The sequence below is a fragment of the Mytilus californianus genome, unplaced genomic scaffold (genome assembly GCF_021869535.1).
Source record: "Mytilus californianus isolate M0D057914Y unplaced genomic scaffold, xbMytCali1.0.p SCAF_9, whole genome shotgun sequence".
Taxonomy (NCBI): domain Eukaryota; kingdom Metazoa; phylum Mollusca; class Bivalvia; order Mytilida; family Mytilidae; genus Mytilus; species Mytilus californianus.
The window spans coordinates 17,095,097-17,110,421 of NW_026262745.1; the positions used below are offsets into that span (position 1 = coordinate 17,095,097).

The 15,325-nt window shown below is 32.3% G+C and overlaps 1 protein-coding gene across 2 annotated transcripts; it reads left to right on the forward strand.

Annotated features, from left to right (window-relative positions):
• The first annotated feature begins 6,820 nt into the window (after positions 1-6,820).
• On the forward strand, positions 6,821-14,817 carry LOC127714951 (uncharacterized). Of its 2 annotated transcripts, XM_052220972.1 has the most exons (3): positions 6,821-6,928; positions 8,207-8,526; positions 11,527-14,817. In XM_052220972.1, the coding sequence occupies exons 2-3, from the start codon at positions 8,241-8,243 to the stop codon at positions 13,473-13,475; spliced, it is 2,235 nt and encodes a 744-aa protein (XP_052076932.1). In that variant the 5' UTR covers positions 6,821-6,928; positions 8,207-8,240; the 3' UTR covers positions 13,476-14,817. The 2 variants fall into 2 exon arrangements, with proteins under 2 accessions (XP_052076932.1, XP_052076933.1); XM_052220973.1 differs by lacking the exons at positions 6,821-6,928; positions 8,207-8,526 and having other exon boundaries at positions 11,470-14,817.
• The last annotated feature ends 508 nt before the right edge of the window (positions 14,818-15,325 follow it).

Here is a 15,325-nt window from a genome sequence, read left to right on the forward strand (position 1 = left end):
CTGAACTTGCATTACAATGCTACTAGACATTCAGTTACTGTAGATTATGCACATTGAGCCACCCGATCCTGCAATGTTAGCTCTCTAACATTTGATTTTTATGGGGTGTGTGGGGGGGGGGGGGGGGGGGGGGCGAGGATGAAATTTGAAAAAAGACAGGACAGTAGTTTTGAGTAAAAAAAAAGGCAGGATGAGCAACTTGGCAAAAAAAAAAGCCGGATGACAATTTATGTAAAATAAATTGTTTCGCCGAGCGCAGCTGGATACGACCGCAGAGGTCCAACCCTGAACAGTTGGGGCAAAAATGGACACAATATTCGCGCTTGATACAGGTCTGAATTTGGATTGTAATTCAATATTTGACACATAATAGGTTTCTGACACAGAATAACTGTAGTCAAAGAACTTAGAATTGGTTATATGATCTGAATTTATATTAATTTTTTTGCTTTTGTGCAATATACTATGCTGTTGCGAATTGACCTCCCCTTTTTCAAAAAAAAAATTGAAGAATTTTCTTGTTGATTTCTGAAATCTTGAGGAGAAAAAATTGTCCCCCCACCCCCCCACCACCATTTTTTCACCCCCTCCCAATTTTTGTTAACCTCCCCCCCCTTTTCCAAAAAATATTCTTTCCCTCGGTCATGATCATAATTTCAATTTAAATTTCCAATGGAGTTTGCAACCATAATAACCCATTTAAATACATGTACATCATAAAAGTCTTAAAATAGAAAATGACATACATAATCATAGCTAAAATTAATTTAACTTAGTCCGCGTTTTTGAAATTATTTAAATAGTAACTTCTAAAAACGAATCGACAGCTAATCACCTCAAAACAATACAAACATTCTTTATACATAATTTAAAAGCAGTGTAAGGGAGGTAATTCCCAGTTGTGTTTGAATTACCTCCCTTACACTGTAGTTTGTACTTAAGTAATTGTCCATTAACCAGGACACCCTTGTTTTTTCTCACCTTTTTGCCCCTAATTCCTAAACGGTTTGAGCCAAAAAAAACCAAAGCCAATTCTAACCACCCCTTTGTGGTATGGAAACGTGTGGTATAATTTCAGAGAGATCCATACACTGTTCCACAAGTTATTGTCATGAAACTAGAAAAATGCTTATTTGGGCCCCTTTTTGTCCCCTTATTCCTAAACTGTTGGGACCATAACCCTAAAAATCAATCCCAACCTTCCTTTTGTGGTTATAAACCTTATGTTCAAATTTCAGAGATTTCTATTTTCTAATACTAAAGTAATTGTCCGGAAACCAAATGTCTTCGGAAGACGACGACAACGTGATACCAATATACGACCGCAAAAAAAAAAGGCAGGACCGAATAGATTGAAAAACAAAAAGGCAGGACAGAGATTACAACTAAAAAAGAAGCAGGAAAAAATTGTTCATCCCCCCCCCCCCCCCCCCCTAATCCCCATAAAAATCAAATGGTAGCTCCCTTAGCCAGTAATAGTGGAAATCTATTAGTAAAATTAGTCTGCTAGTAGTACTAATAACAGTTTACTTTTATACTGCACAGTATAGATGTTAGACGTTGTAGAAGAACTAACAACGTACAATATATACATATTACTCAGTACAAACACGGACCTTTTCCGGGATATTATTGGTGAAGTATTTCAGTTACGGTGGCACGGTAGTATTTCCTAACCCATAGAGATAACGATAGCCTTTTTAGAATTTTCACCACTTTCTAACACTGCCCAAAATTCTACATACACAGTTAACTGAAGTATTTTCATTATAATATTCAGAAATGAATTTATGTTTTTTTTATATAGATTAGACCGTTGGTTTTTCCCGTTTGAATGGTTTTACACTAGTAATTTTTGGGGCCATTTATAGCTTACTGTTCGGTGTGAGCCAAGGCTCCGTGTTGAAGACCGTACTGTGACCTATAATGGTTTACTTTTATAAATTTTGACTTGGATGGAGAGTTGTCTCATTGGCACTCATACCACATCTTCTTATATCTATTAAATATGTATCATGACCATTTACTTTTTTTGCTATCTTTACAAACCTAAGGCCACTAGTGCTTTTTTAGGTATTTTATCATGCAGTGAATACAAAATTAAAAAAAAAATCTCAAAATTCATTTTCACTTGTATGTAAAATTATTTCATATTTTTCTACACCTGATTCATCCCTTAGTTTGGGGAAGTATGTTCAGTAGATACTGTATTTTTTGTCCAATCACACTGTTCAGGTACATTGACTTAAGTAGGGTAAACAAAAGAGCAACCTAAATTCCGGAATGTAAATACTACAGTGCCACCTAAACAAAGACATCACAAACTTGAAACCAGTCATGACACCTATGATACATAGACTTCTTTCTCGGAAACATATTACAATAAAGAATACTAGACTGCACTTATTTCTTGCCAGAAAAAAATAAAAGATTATACCCCTACCCCATCTGACAGATTTTCACTTTTTTTTCATCTTACCACTTTTACTTAAAGAGTGAACAAAAACTAAATGTATAATGTTTCAAATCAGCACAGAAGTAAAACATGGTGATTCAGGAGGAACTATTGGGTTGCCAACTCTATTTCTAGTTAATCCGACTGAAAGAAACAGTATAAGTACCAAATCATGAAAAAAGATAGTAAAAGTCCATTCCACATTTTGCAGCATGCCTTACATTCCTTTACACATTTCCAGATTAAGTAGGTAATATAACAAGACTCTTTAGATGGCAGTTAACTATTATTCTAAAATCTTTTTGACAATACATGTACTAGAATATATCTCTTAGTTGGCTGTTTGTCTCTTTCTCATGTATGCATTAAGTTAGATTGTGTCCCCTTACATAATCAATTTACCTTTTTTGTGCTTTTCAGGGTCAGAAAATTAAAACAATTCATGACATTTGCATAGAAAATGAATAAACTATCTAATCTATCTGACATACAATCATAATCACATTCTTTGACCAAAAAATGGTCTTATCAATGTAAAGAAACCCCTAATGCTAACTCTATTTCAGCTAAATATGGGGGCTAATAGAATAAGTAAGGACCCTTTAACCACTTACTGGTCCCAAAAAAGCTCATACTGGTGTTATGTTACCACAGAACTACAAATTAAACCTGAAGAAAACTAGTATAGCTGTACTTCTGTGGAAAAAAATAAAAAAATATACACTTTATTTATTTTGGTGAAAATTATAGGATGTACAGGCAACTAAAATATGTCACGTCTCAAATTCCAGTGGTTGCACATGTGTCAGACACTGCGAAAAGTTAAAGCGAGCATTTATAATTAAAAATCTATTGCAAGTTACATTAAAATTATTAAGTTCTGTAATTTGATTCAAAAGAGACATTTATAAATATAAAAAAAGAAGATGTGATATGATTGCCAATGAGACAAATCTTCACAAGACACCAAATGACACAGAAAATCAAATTAACAGCTATCGGCCAACGTACGGCCTTCAACAATGAGCAAAGCCCTTACCGCATAGTCAGCTATAAAAGGCCCGGAAATGAACGAAAAATTAAACAAATATGATGTACAGCAACAAACGACAAACACTGAAAACAAACCGTTCCAAAATTATCCGTTTATAAATTTTTAAATTATAAAGAATTCGAAACTAAGGTTTTAACTCCCTCAGGCAAAGCTGACCTTAGATGGATTTAGCTATTTTTAGGTATATTTTTTTTTGTCATATAGCTCTTCAAATGTTTCGGAACTTATGCATTCTCGGCTTTTATATATTCAGCTTTGAGCGTGTCTGGTGAAGGTAAATCTTGACAAGTTTGAGCCTTTTAAAAAGCTGTGGACTGCTTCGCTCTATCCTAATTTAAGGTAATACGTGTGCATGTGGTTGTTGATTTAGTATTGAAAATGTGGTATTTTTAGATATTGATTGATATAAAACTTGATGTCTTAGACTTGGAATATCAATTTTTGTATATATATATTAAGATGAACTTTTCTAAAATTTTAAACTGGCTGTTCATGGTGTTGTAAGTTATACACCAATGCTTTTAAAAAAAATCGATTTACTTGTTGAAATTTTAAACATTTACAAAACACGACTCTCGAGGTGTGCCTCGCTGGAGGTGTGCCCAGATTGGCAGAAGTTATAAAATACAGATAATGTAAACATTGTATAGGAACATTGTTTAGCTAAACAAATCGTGCATATTACAGATTAACAAAGCAAATAAACAGGTGTTAAACAATTGATATTTCAATATTGAATTTCAGTATGCAATATTTGCATAATAAAACGAACATGAATTAATAACACTTGATCGGAACTGAAATACACATAGTTAATTTTCCGGCATTTGATGTCTTATCTTGAGACGAGAAAATTATGTAATTCTTTATCTCATTTAAGCCAATGCTGTTGCTGTATATCAGCCGAATCATAAAGCAACCAATCAGAATCTTTATGTGATAAGTAATTATTTCAAGATGGAATGTATATCGACTGAAACTAATAGCTCCGCACCGTGATGCGAAGCAAAAAGCGCTTCGGAAGCATGAAATTATTTAACGGGTTGTTTTTTGTTTTTTTTTAACCCACACAAGGCCTACATTGAATATCGAAGAATATGTTTTATTTCCATTAAATGGGCTCACAAGGAGCATAGTACAATATAATTAAGACACTAATTTATAAGACAATAACAAAAAGAAAAAATGCAGTTGTAGGATTTAATAATGTCCGCCATGAAATAATGTCTGCCGGACAATTTTGGAAACTGTCTTGTTGACACCAAGATGAAAGCCACTTTCATCATGACACATAAACAATACAGTGTCCATCTTATTACAAAGAACCACAAGTTTGTCTGTGATACTTTCGTTGGCCTTCTTGTCCTTATAAATATAATATAACTCCCCTAATTTGATTATATAATTTTAATATTTTCTTCGAAGTGTTTGCCTTACAGTTTCATTGAACTTTTCTGAATATTTCTTTGAACTTAGACCGTTGTAAATTTGTCGGTATTTACTGACATCTATTTTTTATATTTAAAATCATCTATTTCTTATCGGCGGAGGTCATTGAACCACATTCACATGACATTTTAGCGAAAACATTCGGACGTTTTTAGCGCAAAAGTATAATCCATTTTAGCGCAAGATTATCAATGCCAATTCTTAGCGACAGAAATTACGAAAATAAATTTAAATAGAATCAATAAATAAAGCACAATATATATACAATATATGTACATTGTCGGAAAATATAAAATTTATTTGTATGAGCTTTAGAAACAGGACGAAAAGCGAGGCTCTCCGACAATGTACATATATTGTTTTTATCCTGAAATTTACACCCAAAACTTGAAACTTTAGTTGTTAAAATCTAAATCATTGTCTCTAATTATTCAAAGAAATTGACATAGTTCAAACGCGGACCGCGAAGAGGAACCCAAAATGAACCGGTACGCTAAAAGAAATATCCACATTACCGCTTGCTCAACATGGAAGCGGGGTATCAGGAGACTTACAAGTACAAATAAAGCAAAAATTTATTTGTGTACCTGTTATTTGTTCAATAGTTAGCTGATTGAAGGATAAAAAAAATATGATGTCAATTACAATACAACATTAAAAGTCTAAAAGGTTATAACTCAAATGTTACAAGTCCGTTCTAGTCTAAAATTTATATTATAGAGAACGTACGTAAAGGGCTCTTGATATACCCCCTGTGCAATATCATAAGATTGGAGTAGGAACTGGTCCTTTTCTTTATTTTGTCTAGATTGAGGTGCACATTCATCTACACTTCTTATTTTGATAAATGTTGTTGTTTTCAATTTGATGATAGTATCCAGAAAACCGGATAACGTTATTTCCATGATTAACCAAACTGTAAATTCAAACAACTTTTAAATCATTAATTAAGCCAGCATAAATCACTGTTCGTGGTTTTAGTATGATGAATATTATTAAACCAGGTAAGTTGGCGCTAAACGGGGCTATCGAAAATACAGAACGGATTAATCCTGCGCTAAAATGGGCAATAATGTCTGAGATAGAATGTCCCCTGGTACTTAATTTTTTTTCGCTAAAATGTCCTGCGCCCTTTCTTTTACTACGTTCTTAATTAATTATTATTTACAATTCAAGTATAATATAACATTTTGATGACCTCCTTTTGGAGGACATAATTTTATAATATCTGCTATGAATATTTTTCTGTAGGAGGACAGTATTTATCAACGATTGCTACACAATTCATTCCACTTAAAAAACAGAATTTCATGGTAAAGGACATTATTTGATACTTTAATTGTCCAGGTGGACACTTTTTCACATGACACTAGTCTAGTATTTCTTACTTGGACAAAACCGTATTCAAACTGTATTTAATAATTTATGTTTATCAATGGCGTAATAGAGTTTAGTTTAAGTGTTTAGCAGAGGCGGATTTAGGGGGGGGGCCTGAAGCATGACTGGAGCGGGCCCCCTCTTAGGCAGTCAGTGGGCCCCCACTTATGAAAATTTCTGGATCCGCCACTGTTTAGTACAACTATGTGAACACACTGACCTAAATCATTTAATTCATTTGATAGTTATCGTGTGTTGTTGTCAATTCGGGTTTTACTTTTTTTAAATACTTCATCGTTAATACGTTTAAGGCAGAAACAATCCTTTCCTTTGTTTATTAAACTGTAATACCAGAAAACGTCGTTAACCCATACCAATAAAATAAATAATAATATAAGCGTGCTATTCAAACAATTAAAAAGAAATTGTTAAAAAAGAAACCACATCTTTATTTAGAATTGAAAATTTTCACTATTCGGAATTTCCTTTTTCAGTCTTTTGTCGGTAAGGTGCATTTAAATTATTTTTGTTGTACCTAAAGTTGAATAGACTAGTCGATCTAATGGAATTTGCTACCATGCTATTTGAATAAGGTAAGTGAAAAGCAAAACTTGTCAAAGATTTCATAATATTTTCTGAATTGTTTCCCCCATCTATTGAATCTGTCGAAATAATATTTTTTATCTAAATGAATTGAATGAAATAGTTAAGAACTGTCTCCATAAATAACATGGGTTTTACCAAAAATGAAACAAATAATGGAAGATATTAAAGGGGCAATAGCTGTCAAATTCATGTTCATCGATTTGACTCAAATTCTCGTATTTGATTTCTAACAATGTAAAACATTTATCCAAATTATAAAAAGTCTAAAATAAACAATTTACACGGCATGGGCTCGATAATATGTAGCTTCGTTGTGTGTGTAATTTAGTCTAGATGCCATCTAATCAACCACCGAGTTTACCTCCGAAGACATCTGATGGTCATAAAAGCGATATAAACATAAATATAGATATAAATAAATAGCGAACTCGTGGAATTGGATTTTTCTAGGTCTGTTTAATTTCATATTATAGAGTAAAAATATATGGTTATCATCGTTTTTACCTGTATAAGAATGATTTTTGTGGATCGAATTTGTTGATTTACCTTTGTTTCACTTTCAATGTTGACATTCTTTTCCTTTAATAACTTAACACGCGCAATTCATGCGTTATCCATCTCTAGCTAAGGGGTTAAATTGAAGTTCACATGAATACGGATTCAATGAGGTCTAATTATTCACTTGCAAGTGAATAATTCATCATCAGTGTTTCATAGCTTATTTTGATAATATTGAACCATACTGGCTGCTAAAAGCGAATTATTATTTCACTATTTCACTTTCATTAATGATTGAACAAAAAAAATGATATTTCAGATTTTTTATGTATCTCGGAGCTATTGCCCCTTTAAAACGGTCATATCAAATATAATTCCGTCAATGCTCATTTCGACACAAACTATTTTTTTTTAAAAACTACCTTTCAATAGGTTTCTGTTTTTTTTTTTCTTCAAATATGAAAAGATAAATTCGTCTTGAACAGTCTTGAACACTTTAAACGTCTTATATTACAACAATTAGACAGCAAAAACAACACAAATTCATGTTAAAAGCCTAAAGGTAATTAGCGATCTAGAAATTGAACTTCTACAAAAAACCAATGCTGAAGTTGAGAACCGTATTTCGATCATTTAGATGTCATGTGGGCTTTATCATGGTGATGGATTGATGTCTCGTTTACGTAAACATCTTCTTATTTTTATATTCCTATGCGCTCTTATTTCTCTCTATTTGTGCAATTTAATTACAGTTATATTGTTTCCAGATATAAACAATTTGTCAAGACGCGCACCAAAACAATGGAGAAAGACGAACGTAACACGGATGAAATGACACAATGTAGCTTCAAGTTGCATGATTTAAAGCACATTGACTACCCGGGAAGGCGTCGATACGGTTCAAAAGTACAACAAAGTTATAGTGGCGTTTTATCCAACGATATGTTTGCGCAGTTTGAAAAAGAATTCAAATCCTGTATGACGAGGCGACAACAGAAGAAACAATGGATTATAAATTTATTGTATCCGCTTAAGTCGACGATAAAATATTTTGAATATCTGGAGAAGTTTACATATCTCGAACCAGGTAGTTCTTTAAAATACATTTGTTTGCTATTGTTGTATTTTTCTAACTTTTTTATAAAAAAAAAGTCAGTTACTAATACTCCCTCCCGGTCAATAAACACAATTCAATACAATGATACAAAAGAGAGGCGAACGATACCAAAGGGATATTCAAACTGGTAAGTCTAAAACAAACTTACAAAGCCGCGGAAAAAACAATACATAAAACATAATATAGAACCTATAGACTGCTCGACACGTATCCCACCAAAAACAGTGCTAATACAATGATACAATTTAATAAAAACCAATATAATTGTAACATATATGGTGCAAAAAAAATACCTGTTAAAACTCAAGATCCTTTTAAAGAATCCTCGCGTCTTGTTAGCCTTGTTACTTGTGTTTTTTATATGCTCGTTCTAGCTCAGGTTTGAACTGATGGAACAGCCTATGTACTTCGCATAAACTTTACATGTTGAAGGGTGTGGCCATGCTATGCGCATTTCAAACTATAGGTTTGCGTTTTCTTATATTTAAAATAAAAAATAAAATTCATTGAAGTCTTTTTCAATGTTGTCAAAAATTACTTTATAAAACAAGTATCATTTGCGAACAAAAAAGTATCCTGTTCACTTATTTCTTCGTCAATCTTAGTATATTTATCATTTTGAAATTCCCAAAACGTAACTGGTTTTACGAATATTTTTGGGGGTGCTAATTTTTTGTGTGTCTCGAGACTTATAGAATATTAATTAATATTCTGTATATGATATCAAACAAACGGTTCAAACGGGACGATCATCAATCTATATTAAGGAAGATAACCATACTTTTGACCATATAATAAATACACTTGATAGTACTTAGTAGGGTGCCCAATGTCCAACAAGTCCTCTAGTTAACGAGTTTAAGTTAACGGATAACACACGGCTATTTTTTTTGGCAAATTGTAGGAAAATCATTATATTTTACAATCATGATAGTCGTCGTAAGTTCCCATGGTCACGATTTTCTAAATTTTGTGTTTTTACAGGGTACCCGCAGATACCGTATTGTACCGGAGAAATCTTTAACATGAAAAATAAAATTATTACGCTCTTTGTTGGTGGTTAAAATAATACTTATAATATAGTTTATACATTAAATATATCATATAATAAAAGTAGAAAGTATTAAAGTGATTTAAGTATAATTATTTCAGCATTTTAGTAAGACTAAAATTTTACCCTAAATTTACCACATTTTCATCAAAAGCAAAATTATTACGTGTATCATCTCGATAATTTTAACTCTGATTAAAGCAATAAGACACGGTGCATGTGTGTGCCAAATTTTATGTGTGAAATAAAAGTAGTTATTAAGAAATTAGCAATTAAAAACACAAATTAAGTCAACATTTTGGCATTGATTAAACACGGATTATCCCGTGACATAATCATTTTGTTGCTTACACTATTTGGTCATAACAAGGACAGTGGTCACTCATTACATTTCCCATTTATGCTTGTTTTGTGGTTAATTTATTTGTTTTGAATAGCCAGCTAACTTTGTAAATTATTATTTTCTTCGGAGGAATATGTTTATTGTCTGCCACGGTTTTTCAATACTTTTTAAACTTTTTATTGAAAAGATATTTTTGTTACAATTGTAGTACAAGAGTCAAATCGGTCGGTTTCGTTTCATATCCGGAATATGGCACATCAAGTGTATGTTATGGTCTTGTTATGTTTTCGACCTAAATCCCCCTCGGTGTGACAGACAACAAAAATGTATCACCGTTCCTGCTATGAATTATTCACCAGCAGAAACAAATGCAATAATTTCAAAGCTGAATTGGCAATAGGTTAGTTCGAGCAAACCACTGAAGCCAATGAACGATTTGTGCCAAGCTAGCAGCAGGAAAAATATTTCCGGATTGACCCTTTTTTCGTCTGTTGCTACGCTTTCTTATTCTTTTAGCGGCATTGCTGCACGAAAATTTATTTTCACTTTTGTACACACTTATATCCTCAAATATCTTGCATTTCATGTTGCAGCGTGATCATTTTCATTCGGTCTTTTGCAAAGTCATTGATTCTCAGTTCATACCAGGCCAAGTTATTGATTTTCAAAATCCTCCTCCCCTCCCTCCTTTCGAAATTAAATGGTCGTTCCCTTATTGAAAGCTAATGAAAAGACGTCTTAAATTTATAGTCCGAGAAAAGAATCATCATAAACATCATTACTGAAAAAACTAGGATTGACTAAATTATGTCGAAATTTTTAGAGGAAAGGATTATGCTTCTAATTCTCATTTTGTTTTCATAACTTTGACGGACAACACTCCCCCTTTTTCACCGTTTGCAGTCTTTCTTATTTCTACAAAGCAAAGATATACTCAGACCTGCTAATTCAATCCATTATACGTTAATATTACACCAGTTTTGGAACTAAGTACAATTGTATGTGCTTCCACGCTCACCAAAAGAAAACTGGATATTTTTCCAGAAAATCATTACGAACACCTTCTATCAAAAGACGGAAAAATAACATTTTGGAAGGGCAACTTATAAATGTTAATATCTAAAAAACATCTCTAGAGATCACTTGTATCGAATCTTACGAAAAAAATCCGAATTTGGAAATTTTAATAGGTCAAGGTCAGTGTTGTTTAACAGTTGAATGAAAATTGTAAATGTGCACCCTATAAGTACTAATGTCAATCTCGAACCATATTTGGCAACATAGATATCAAATTAGTCCTAAATATAGAAACTATAGTTATAATCCCTTGAATTATTCGAATTTATTTTGATATAAACGCATAAAATTTGAGCTTTGACCTTTTGACCCAAATTTAAGAAAATCGTGACCACTGTAGACAACGACAACATCAATATTTCTATGAGGCTTGTTCATCCCTTTCCAATGATATCAAATTACTACTATAGTCGTTCAAAACACGTAAAAAGGTATACTAGTATATGTAAGTCTTGTTAATTAAAGCAGTGTTAATGGAACGTTTATATAATTTAAACAGATATCATTGCGTTGCAACAAAGTGACGAAAAAGACATGGAATCATTCAACATTCTAAGAAAGATAGTCGGAACTGAAGCGGATATACGCATTAGACAAAGGCTATTTATAATACAAGATATGATCAACAATGTATGCGCTCCATATGTAACTTCTATATCAAGTGGAAGCCTAGCCGAGGGGATGGATCTTCCTGGTAGTGATGTAGATGTAATGAGAGTAATAACAAATGTTCACGTGGTGCAAACTATACAACATATAAAGTCTTCCTTTCAATATACAATACTTCTTATGGAAACTGTTTTTTCCGACCCTGGCTTTATAAGGCTGAAACTGGTCGCCGATGGAGATAGAGAATTCAAAATCATCACATCACATTCCTTTGTAGAAACGTCAGAAGGCATTTATTTGTCAGCTAATTTATTTATTAGCGATATTGTAAAACAAATCTTTCCTGCAAGTAAAGTGGGATTGCATGGTCCATGTATTTCAGATAAAAATCATGAACTTGATTTTGCGTATTGCCTGAGAGTTAATTCGTGGCCGGAAATTGCAAAGCAGTGGATATATAGACATAGGCATGAATGGCCTCCGAATAGTGTAATTGAGAAAGTTGTTAACTATGGTTGTCTTATGGTGCCAACCGGACCTAATTATTTGAAAACCAATAACCTTATGTGGAGATTATCTTTTTCTGTGGCAGAAAAACATCTAGTCCATTCATTTAATTACACTCAACTTTTGTGTTATGGTTTGCTTAAATTATCCATAATGTTCATTATCAAACGTAACAATTATACAAAAGATTTATTATGTTCATACTTCCTGAAGACACTGTTGTTCTGGGTATCGGAGGAAATTTCTATAGAAACCTTTCGTATTTCTAATATTTTTCACTGTTATTTCCTTTGCCTTGCTAAACTTCAGTCATGGATCTCGAATTGCTATTGTCCAAACTATTTCATACCTGCATATAACATGTTTCGAGGAAAGATAAATGCCAGCAATAATAATCGTTTACTTGTAGATATTTATTGTATCAAATGTATGGGGAATACTATACTAAACTCAGTTCTCAAACGTCAGTGTCTTCTATTACCGGATTTACTCGATGAATCCGAGGTCAAACAAGATTTTTTGCTTTATAGGACTTTTGTTATTTTGCCACCGAAATGGAAAGATGGCCTTCGGGGATTGGCGTTGGTTGAATCTTTACGTAAGGATGAACCATCTTCACTCATATTAAGTTTGTTGGAACGTTTTCATGATAATATCAATAAACACATAGTCCAGTTATCACCGCTAGTTTCCACACTGAATACGAAGACAAACTTCAGACGATATTCTAAACATTTGAATGACGCAGTCAAGACAGAGCCTGTTTCAGGTTTGCTGTTGTATGCTTCATTCTTCTACGTGACTGGGAAGATCGCCACAACTTTAGAGCTCATAGAAAATGTACTTTTAAGATGTACACCTGAAAAGATTTTACTAGGCAAATGTACCTATACGAAAACAGAAATAAAGAACTATGCGCAAAAGTTTGATTGTCAGTCTCGAAAACGTTGTGATAGAATTCGCCTTGGTACTATAGATGATGTATTATATCGACAACATTCTTTATTAATACCTGCAGAACTGCAACTAGAGGTGGAATATGAAAGTATGATTATACCTCCTGTTGTTATGGCTCACTGTCTGAAATATCTATGTTTTCATTGTCTTAATGATACCAGAAGGAAAGCACAAGCTTTACGAGATCTGTATTTGACTGTTCGCGAGGGATATTTTATTAGCAGACTGTCGATATCCAACTCTTTAACAGTTTTAGGTGTATGCTATGAAATGAATGACGAGAAAGACAAGGCTTTACAGAGTTATCATAAAGCTCTACAATGTGGTGATACGATTTGCAGATCCGCAGCCATACGGAAATCTAAACTACTGTAAAACTTGGGTATAAGAACTTTTTTATATTATTGCAAAGAGTTTTGCTTTCTGGTTTCAATTATCAGAACTATACGCGGGGTTTCATGTTTACATTTTTTTCAACTGTTGTTTTGTTGGTAGAAAGTTATGTGTTCCAGAAATATTATCATTGGATATTTTAAACTTTGTACCAATATCTGAATACCCTGTTTATATAAAATGGGAGTTATATGGTATACAATTTATAAAGGACATTGTAGATAGTCAAAGTAAATCATTGTTAACATTTCAACAAGTAAGACAAAAACTCAATTTGGAATTTTTTTTTGAAATACTATAGTTTATTATCTAACATTCCAAAATATATAAAAAAAAATACATCATAGATTATTGTGATTTGAACTTAGAAAATTTTGTTCCTTTGGATGCATTTTCTTAAAAGATCTTGCAAAATAAGTAGTTGAAATTTGCATGCAGAGATCTTGTAAATAAAATATGCATACTCCCATATGAGAAATTTTTCAAATGGGAGGAAGTAACAAATTCTAAAATCTCAGAATGGTCTAAGTATTTTTCTCTTTTGAAAAGATGTTGTAGGGATACATATTTAAAGATTTTGAATATAAAATATTACATAGAATTATACCTACCAATTCATTTTTATATAGAATTAAGCAAAAGGAAACAAGTGTATGTACCTTCTGTAATGAAGAAGAGGAAACAATAGAACATCTATTTTATGATTGTAATGTTACCTATAATTTTTGGTTGTCATTTTTACAGAAAATCAAATAATTTGATGAGCAATTCAGCATCAGTAAGAAAGAAATTTTGTTGGGATCTATTACTAAGAGTTTGTTTATTAATTTGTTAATTATTATAGCTAAAAACTACATCTTCAGATGTAAGTTAAGAAATATAGCTCCTAGTGTAATAGGACTTAAATCCAGAATAAAACAATACCAATCTAATGAATTTTATATTGCAAACAAAAATAATAGAGCAGATGCTTATAAAAGATTCTGGTCCCCACTACATACAATTTTTTCGTGATTTATTATCATTTATACTTTAAATTATACCGTAGTAAACAGTTGATATTTGATTTTTACTTTATATAGACATGTATGCATACTAATGGTAAGATTGCAGTGACTGTGTGTTAGTAGTGAGAGAAAGTGTGAGTGTGAGTAGGTATTTTTTTCTTCAATAACTATATTCTTGTATTATGAATATGAATTTAAAAAAAACAAAATGGATAGTCTTGTATATAATTTTCAATTTTTACCCCAAAACCATAGTCAGGTGGTGATTGTAGGGGTATTGTAAAATCCTGACTATTGAAAAACAAATTAAAGATAAACTTATAATTTCAGTCATGTTCACATATATATTTATTGATCTTACCCTGCTCATAATTTTTCCTTTTAAAAGATCCATCTGTTATAGATTTCAGGATAATAGGCAAAAATATGCAAAAAAATGTAAAAAATATAATTAATAAATAACTCAAATAATGAGTGGACTGAGGATTTCGACCATAATGGTTTATTGTAGATCTGCTCTTGCTGACCATTTGTGCTTTTTAAAGTTTCAATCTATCTATTACAGTTTTCCAGATAATAGGCAAACTGGGGAAAGTCGTCATTAAAGAGCAATAACTTCATGTTTATAAGGAGTCGACAGACGATTTCTGTCATGTTGGCTTAATTGTAGAGCTTGTCTTGCTGCTGATCATTTTGGCTTTTAAAATTTTTATCTACCTGTCATATTTGTGAAAAATCGGCTTTAAGAGCAATAACTCTAATAAGGAGTCAAAAGAAGATTTCCGCCATGTTTGACTTATTTGTAGATCGTGTATTGCTGATCAT